The 9,216-nt window shown below is 38.1% G+C and overlaps 1 protein-coding gene across 1 annotated transcript; it reads left to right on the plus strand.

Moving 5' to 3' along the window:
- Positions 1–742: 742 nt before the first annotated feature.
- On the plus strand, positions 743–8,872 carry CMAS (cytidine monophosphate N-acetylneuraminic acid synthetase; the record flags this gene model as incomplete). The annotated part of the gene is made up of 7 exons (XM_008940454.1): positions 743–955; positions 1,167–1,322; positions 3,530–3,663; positions 4,956–5,050; positions 5,818–5,989; positions 7,752–7,902; positions 8,622–8,872. Coding segments are annotated over 7 exons (1,172 nt in total), but the record flags the coding sequence as incomplete, so codon positions are not given.
- Positions 8,873–9,216: the final 344 nt, after the last annotated feature.

The raw sequence follows: 9,216 nt of genomic DNA on the forward strand, positions 1-9,216 counted from the left end.
ATTTCATGATGTCTCTGGATGAAAAAACTTAAGGCAGGCACCATTTGTTGTGTACAGTGTGTTGAGAGAAGGGTTATTTGTCATGGTTTTAGTTTTTATATCTCACATGCTTTTTTGTCACAATGGTGGTGGCCTCTCAGTGCTCAGCCAGTGTTTGTTAGCACGTAATAGTCAGACTTAGCACTTCCTTTTGTACATGTCAGTTATCCCTGAACAGTCACGAGCTTGATTTACCAGTTTTGAAGGTTTTCTGTGCCAAAACATATGTGATTTTAGCTTGAACAGCTCTTTCTCTGGGATTGCGTGGAGCCTAATTAACACATTTTAAAACACTTGCAGAATAAGCTAATCCTCTAACCATGTGGCAGTTTTTCTTGTTGTCAGCCTTCTTTCTGATCTCTTCATTGATTTTGAATACCTCGTTCAACCCATTCACAATTAATTGATTTGTTAGCATGCCTAACAAATTGTGGTGTGCAGATATTGGGTTTTTTTCTGGTGAAACTGCTGAATTCTGTGTTGCTTGAGCTTTCTATGTGGAAGGTAGGTCAGGCACCCTACAGATGAAATACTACCCAAGCTTGAGATTTTGCAGTCTAGTGAAAAAATCTGTGTTTTATTCCTACTGTTAAAAGTTGCTTGTTGGACGTACAGGGGTGGCTTTATCAACGCAAATGAAAGAGCTAATTCCTTTCATTGCAAGGTGTAGTATATACATAAGCCAGGGTGTTGTTCTGGTTAGATTATGACAGGCAAGTTAACAATGCTGGGGTTTATTCTTTATATTTATTTCTGTCACTCTCTGCCAACAGTATTTGGGTTTCCACAGACCACGATGAAATTGAGAAGGTTGCCAAGCAGTTTGGCGCTCGAGTTCATCGTAGGAGCCCCGAAGTTTCTCAAGACTCCTCAACTTCTCTGGAAGCTATCAGAGAGTTTCTTAATCATCATCATGGTAAATCAGTAATGAAATAAGCTGAGCTTTTATTCTGTAACCCTAGACAGATGATGCATTTATTATTTAGAAAAATAAGTAAAGCCCTCAGTAAATAAGAGCTGGAGAGATTCAGCTCTTTGGTTTTCTTTGTGACATCCACTCATAACACACTTTGCAGTTGCAGGTATTAAAAATGTTGTTTTATAAATTTGTCTTTCTTTTTCTTCAGAGGTTGATATTGTAGGAAATATTCAAGCAACATCTCCCTGTTTACATCCCAGTGACCTTATAAAAGTGGCAGATCTGATCCAGAAGGAGGGGTTTGATTCTGTCTTCTCTGTTGTGAGGCGACATCAATTTAGATGGAGCGAGGTGAAGAAAGGAGGTAATGTTTAGCTGTTTCTGCTTACGATTATACTTAATTTTTAAATTTCTTTATTTTTTTTCATACCCATGGGTTTTACATTAGGAGGTGATATCAGAGCCAGGGTCTGAGTTCTTGGAGAGGCGTGAGATGGCTTAAAAATTCCTTTTCAGTAGCGATGGTGGGATATTACTGATCATTTTTCAGCATTTTTGTAATTGTTCTCTAGAAGTGATAAGATATTGAAAATTAAAGTGTAAACTTGTCTAGGCTCAAAATACACCTCCCAAACACTTTGTATGATAACTTCTGCTGGGTGGGTGGTCAGGTGTTTGTAGACGTGTCACTGAGGTCCTGCCTTAGCTAGGAAAGTGTTTGTTCTTACTCTGCAGGAGTGAACAAATGACAAATGATGTGACGTAGAGTCTAAGTGAAGATGGGATGGCAGCATCTTAGCCTGGAGACTTAGGGTTTGTTTCAGCCTGCTAATTTATCTGCCAGTTTATGTCAAATTGCAAACTGCCTTTGAGTCATAAGGACTGAGCTTATGTTAATTAGCTCATACATGACACTATGACTCTTCTTCCCAGGGAAAATATGCCTCTCAGCTACAGCTGCCAAAATGACTAAAGGCTCAACTCTTTACTTACAAATAAAGATTGCACCTTGTTGTAACTGTAGAAGTACCTTTTGTCCCTGTACAAGGAACTATTCCTTGCATTATTTATGTTTTTGTTTCTGTGATGGAAGCAGAAAAAAACCTTAAAGCAGTTTTCTGCTTCTTCTGAAAATGGTTAGTTCAGCTACTGTTGCATCATTGGTTTTATTTTTTAAAAGGAATGTGTTACTCAGACATTAGTTATTGCATTCAGATATAAATTGCTTCAGATGAAAAAATTTTTTATGAAATTCCAGCACAAAGCATTATGCTGGAAAAAAGCATGCAAAATAAATGAAGCTTGGTAGTAGAGATAAGTTAGAATCAAAGTTAGGCCTTTGTTTAGAATAGACAGATAACCTGAACATTCTTGTTTGTTCCTCACAAGAGGAGAAGTAACGTGACACTGTAAAGTATAAGACTATCATCATCATGGATGGCGGTTTAGGATTTGGTGGATGGCGGTTTAGGCAACAAAGTGAAAGTCTACTTCATGTTTTGATGCTAGAATGGACATCTAAAAAAGACTAAATCTCACTTGGATGTACCATATGACTTTCTGAAGTGACTGTGTGCCACCTAGTCTCCATAGGTAGATCATTAAAATAAAAAAGCCTCAAGGCCTGCCTAAAAGCAAATAATTCTTTAGTGTCATATGACATCTAAAATCTTTTAATGTGGCAAGAGATAAAAGAATCATTCAGCTGCAAGGGATATATGAGAGAACAAGCAACACATTGTGCAAACAGTAGCAGCATAAGGGTAAAAGCATGTGGCCTTTCAGGAGCAGGGTGCTTTGGGTGACAGTGATTCACAGGAGCATTATACAGTTTAGCATTGAGCTTTTTTTTGTTTTAGACAGCTTCAAAGTACTGACTATGTTAAAAGAATGTTAGATCTTTTCATGTGTATTGCTGTTCTTTTTGCATTACATTAAAAAGTTTAATATTGAAGCACCCTGAAAGAGAAGGGTCTCTGACTGGAAATGTTTACTTCACTGAGCACAAAGCTCTGGTGCATTTGTGAAACAGGAGGTGTGTAGATCTACTAAAGCCTCAGGATGTTTTGGGTGCATTTGAGAATGCCCTCTTAACTTTTCCATGGTTACTAGGTCGTGGGACCTGCTGAGATTTAGCTGCTTTCTGCATGTGAATTTGGGTGGCATAAGGGCAGAAGTCTCTTGTCCTTGAGGGAGTTCCTGCTGCATGCTCTAGTGGCACTCACAGCAATATGGGATCTTATGAGGACATGTTTCTTCAAAGACACTTGTGTGTTCTTTTGTGGACAATGCTTAAATGACTTATGAAAGTTAACATAGTGTGTGTCCTTACATGGGAGGGATTTTTGGGAAGTGCCAAGCTGTTTTCACAGGCAAAGTTTCTTCTTGTGCTCATTTTTCACCTTCCAGATTTCAGGTTGGTCTTCTCTGCTCTCAGAGTTCATTCAGGGCACTTCTGGTTTTAGGCGTAGGTATCTGAATGGTTTTCAACAGAAAGCTGTTTAAAGAAAGTTAAATGACCCTGAACAGGGATTTTGGAAAATTGATTTTGTCCTTTTTCTCTGTTAACAGAAAACAAAATGACAGAGCCCCAAAACCTGAATCCAGCAAAACGGTACCGGAGGCAAGATTGGCCTGGGGAGCTGTATGAAAATGGTTCATTTTATTTTGCCAAGAGACATTTGATTGAGAAAGGTTACTTGCAGGTTAGTGCTTCTGGTTTTCATGCTCTTTAAAATAATATATCTTTTATATAGAAGGTTCTGAAGAATTCAGGAATGTATTTCTAGGTCTGATGCAGTCAATGTGAAGTAACAGCACTTTGACCTCAGGACAGTTTGCTTGTTATTTGTAACTTAACACAGGGCTAGCTGTAGCTAGGGCAGTTCCAAAACCAGCATCCTCCCCAGCAAACAAATGTATACAAATAATATTGAGTAGTAACAGCTATAAGCCTAAAACACTACAATCTTGAGTTTTAGATCAGTTCACCAGGGTGTAAGAGCATGTCTTAGGATTTCTTCTCGTGTTACTGAGTGTGTTAGAACAACCTTTGTGCAGTGTCATAGGCTTCTCATATAATCTCCAAACTCCTGTTCTTGGCCAGTTTAGTCTTATGCCAGTTTTATACTGTAACTTAAACAGTCTTTTTCTCTTTTCTGATACTCACAAGTGTAGTAATGCAGAACAAATGTATTTACTTAGGTTTCATTTTGTTTGCCTGCAAGTATAGCGTCTTGGTTTTCTCAGGCAAGACAAGTTCTCCATTTTACAGATAATTTCCAGTATTTGTCAGCAAAATTGAAAAAAAGTGCCCAGTGTGAATATTTCCACATTTTTTAACAGGAATACCTTATTAGTTACATCAAGAATATCAGGTTATTTCTTCTCTCCTTTCTAGATGCCTCACTAAAAGAGATGCTAGCTTTAGATCTCTGTAGTTTGCACAGACCCATGCAGTGTCAACTAGTGCTGTGTGGACTTGCAAACACTGATCTGGATAGTACAATTGTGTTGAATTCTACATTTTATGAAGGTTGGGCCACTAACTTCTTGAGGATCAAGGCTTTTAGGTTACTTAATTACATTGGGGTATGGCAGATTTTTTTCCAATTGAAATGAAGTCTTTGTATAGATAGCAAACAAAAAATAAACATAAGTAAAAAAACCACAGTAAATGCTACAGGTATTACTATTCTACTATATTAAAAGACCTAGTGAAATCAGTGTGACCTAAGAACTATGTGTAATACCTTTCTTGCATTCTTTTTCTAGTTGTAAAATGAAAATACTTATTAAACATTGCCTGTAGGAACTTGTTTTAAATGCTTGGTTCTGTGTCATTGGCAAAAGCTTCATTACTGATGGTTCACTTCTACAAGCTGTTGTCACCACTGTGTAAGCAGATACTTGGCTTTCACGACAGGGCACTAAACTGTGAAGTTTTGTGTTTCTGTTAACCCAAGCAGGAAGTTTTAATGGGTTCTCTTTTACTTAGGGTGGTAAGATGGCCTACTATGAAATGCGTGCAGAGCACAGTGTGGACATTGACATAGACATTGACTGGCCCATTGCAGAGCAGAGAGTGTTGAGGTAAAAGCACTTTTTATTCCTTTATTTCTCTGATATTGGTCATTGTTTCAAAGTATGGTTGTGTGAATTCATAATGTATATAATGTAATTAATCAAGATCAAAGACAATTGGGCAACTTTGTTTCCACCCATCATTTTTTCCTGTCTCTGTTTAAATAATTTGAATTTCCTTTACTATATATTTTTCTATTTTGTGGGTTTTATTTGTTTATTTCAAGTTAAACTTGTGAAAAGTGTCAGGCCCACAATACCATAGCAATGCCTTAGCATTATCTCTGGCTTTTCTAGCTGAGTTGTCCTGGGCTTCCATGGCCTGGAGCACATTTACTGATGCACATGCCTGAGAGTGTTCACATGGAAGGCTTGAGCTTGTTACATCATGCCAGTTGCCTTTCTTTGGAACTGCTCTGCACCTCTGTAAGAAAGTGATGGGTGGGAATGGGGTATATTTTCTGTGCCTTGGCCATCCTTTACTCCATGTTGGGTTTGCCCCATATGAATGCTACAGAACATAACCTCTTATGCTAAGAAAATAAATCTCATCCTAATTTTTAAATGAACAACATAACTGAGCTCTCTTGGATCATTCTGGTTTTTACTTTGAAGTGGGAGAATGTAGTTGGAGAGTGATGATGATAAGACATTAGGGAAAAAAAAGAATTTCAAAGCTGATTTTTCTATCTATCTGGAGATCACAGTTGTATTTGAAACACTTGGGTTTGTAATGTGAAAAACTTCCATCCTAAAAAGATAACTTCTTTGTCTAGCTTTGGATATTTTGGCAAAGAGCCACTGAAGGAGGTGAAGCTCTTGGTTTGCAGCTTTGATGGATGCCTGACGAATGGTCGCATTTATGTGACAGAAGATCAGAAGGAAATGGTCTCCTATGATTACAGAGATATTGTTGGTATTGACCTGTTAAAGAAAAGAGGAATCCAGGTGAGTGTTCCAAGTGTGAGGCTTTGTCTGGTGTAACCTGAGCATTAAGAGAGTCTAAAACTGTACAGCATGTAAGTTGAAATTTCTTAAGATCACTTGTGGTCGACCAGAGTAATAAACCAGGTTCAGTAAAACCAGGTTCAGGGCTGGGACAGATGTTTTTTCTGGTCCCTTAGAGGAAAATAAAAGTGTTTTGAGAAAGGTCTCAATCTCATTCACAGTACCTATAGTGTCCTTCTATTTTTGTCCTAGAAAAATGTGGGGAAAAAAATTATGATGTTTTGCTAGCACCAGTTACACTGGGCTGTGTAGCTTAGACACTCATAAATTAGAAGTCAGCTTTACCAGCCAGGGACATGTTATTACCTCTTGGCTATAGAAGAAGAGGAAATACCCAGGCAGATTAGTTGGTTCATCCTAGATCACCCATGGTTGTTGTAAAGAGGAGAAATCAAACCCCAAATGGTCAAAAACTATGCAGACAGAAGCATAACTTAAGGTGCTTTGAAGCTGTAAGAATTCAGTATAAATCAAAAACTGCAACAAGACAGATTATAACATGGCATGTTCATTACTATTACTAATTATTATTCCTACTATCAAATTCTGCCGATATTAATATTTATTTGCATTTAGGTAAAATTAGCCTCCTGACTGTTTTCTTTCTGTGCTGCTGGCTTTGATATAGCTAGAAGAATTTTTCTGGGGTAAGAACTAAATACAGATTTAGGCTGCCTTCAAAGAGCCTTAACTCAGCTCTGTTGCAGAAAGAGCTAGACTTGGATAAGTCAAAGGTAGTTACAACCCAAACAGACTTCTCCAGATACTTTTTTTTGAGTCTCTGTGTAGGATTTTTTTTAGAACAGGTTAAACAAGACATTCATGACACTTTGCTGCAGTTCTTGCTGCCTTGGGGCAGTGAAATGGAGTAGTTAGTCTTTCAAAACTCCCTCAGCTTCATTTTCTGTGAGGCAAAAGGAGGAGGAGGCTTGTAGCCATTGTTTTGGTGCCTGTGGGAGCCCATTTCCATACTTGCTGAGGCTTGGAATCCTTCATTAAACACTCTGGTCTTTGTGTGGCACTTTATGTATTTCTAGTGTATGTTGCTGATTTCTTTGTTTACCACTCTTGTTCATTCTGTACTTAAAATCAGTGCCAACTATTTGCTAGTATTTAAAAGCAGTTGGGGAAGATAAGCTTGTTCACAGCTTGGACAGAAGACTTGGAGGGGTTGTGTCTGAGACTTTCAAAAACCCTGTTGCAATAATCTAGTTTCAGCTTACCTTGTACATTCCTTTTGAAATTTCAAATCTGGAGTGAACTTCTGGAGACTAATGTGCTGTGCTACATCAATCTGTTTAGTGTTCTGTTGATTCTCTAAATAAAATTTAGTTATTAGGTAGAGAAATCACAGAAAATACTTAATAATGGTCTACTTCTACAAATACTACAGAAATCTCCCTTGGGAATTCTTTTATTCCCTGCTATGGCTTGACTAGATGATACTGCACTAGATAGCATCCTGTTCTACTGTGATATCCAGTATTTTATTTGGTGCCTGTTGCATTTAAAAACACAACTGTACATTTCTTTTTTTTTTGCCCCTCAGTAAAGCCTACAGAATGGTATATCACTTTCCCAAAGCAACTTCAAGACTGTAATGAGTGTTTGGATGCTAATCACTTCTGCTCTTGAGTTCTGATTGAAACAATCATGCTGCTTTGTATGTGGAATTCATTCTAACTTGAATTTATTTCAATAGGTTCGACTCATCGCTGATAGAGATTGTTTGAAAACACTGTCAGCCATGCAGCTGGGATGTATAGCAAAAGTTAGTGCAACAAATAAATTACAAGTCCTGGAGGACTGGAAAAAAGACATGGGTTTGAGCTGGAAAGAAATTGCTTACTTAGGTCAGTTCCTGATCTCTTTTTGGTAGTAAAATTTCACATTGTATACTGAAACACAAACTTCATAATGCTGCTCCACTTCAGAGCACTTTGTTCTTTGTTAATACCCTGAACCTAGTGGGACTGATGTGCAAATGCCAGCAGATACTCACCAAAAGCAGGTATGCTTGTTAGGGTACAATCTAAATATTAAGGGCATTGATAAATTGGTGTCTTATTTGGTAGTGGAAGCCTTAACTACTTATTATAATAAGATTTGGGAAAGCTTTTGATATTACAAAGCATAGAGTTGCAGCTCTCAATTTTGAACCCATTCTGGTTCATTTCAGATGGATATTGTAGAGATTAGATTCTGAAATGGAAACAAGAAATGGACAGAATTAAACCCACGTGATTCTGTACAAAACTGTATTTCAGTGACAGCCTAAGTGTACAGTCCTGCAAATGCTTATTCAGTTGCTCAGATAAATTTACTACTCTTCACAGTCCCATTTGCTTGCCTGAAAATTGTGTGAAATGTGATCAACATTTGCATGTTTCACTAAGATGCTCCAAGAACTGACCCGTGTGTGCAAAGTGCTGTTGAGCTGCTGAGATGAAAATTGTGGCAAGAACACAAATTCAAAAATACAGATTAATATATACACAGAAAAATCCTGACTTGGCTCTTTTTTTTTCCTCGCCCTGTGATATTTTGCCTTGTCTGTCATCTTTTCCCCTAGGAAATGAAGAGTCAGATGTGGAGTGCCTGAAGAAGGCTGGCATGAGTGGGGTGCCTGCTGATGCCTGTGCACTCGCTCAGAAGGCTGCTGGGTACATCTGTAAGAGCAGTGGTGGCTCTGGGGCTGTCCGAGAGTTTGCAGAACACATATTCCTCTTGCTAGAAAAAGTGAACTCTGCAAGGAAGCAAATGGAAGAAATTGGAAGAAACGGGGAGGAAATGAGAACAGCAGGAGAAGAAATAAAGAACTAATGAAAAAAAGGGACACAGTTGGTCAGTCCTAAATTTTCCTGTCTTCCTCCTCTCTCAGAAGGTCTGTAGCCCAAGGGATGGCTTCTCTGTCAAATTTTGCATTGCAGTAGAATTAAAAAGATGTTTTCCTCTAAGGTCCCACTTTAAGTGCTGATATCCATGATTGTATGCAGATAATCATGATCGTATTCATGATCATTTTAAAAGCCATTTAAGTGCAATGGAAGGAATGCTGCAAAAGCTGGTGTCCTATAAATCTACTTGTAATCCTTATACTTGTCCTACAGGAATGATGTGTCTTTATTTTATAATCCAGATACTTTTAGGGATCAATGATTTTGCAT

Source organism: Merops nubicus, unplaced genomic scaffold (assembly GCF_000691845.1).
Source record: "Merops nubicus isolate BGI_N331 unplaced genomic scaffold, ASM69184v1 scaffold10515, whole genome shotgun sequence".
Taxonomy (NCBI): Eukaryota; Metazoa; Chordata; class Aves; order Coraciiformes; family Meropidae; genus Merops; species Merops nubicus.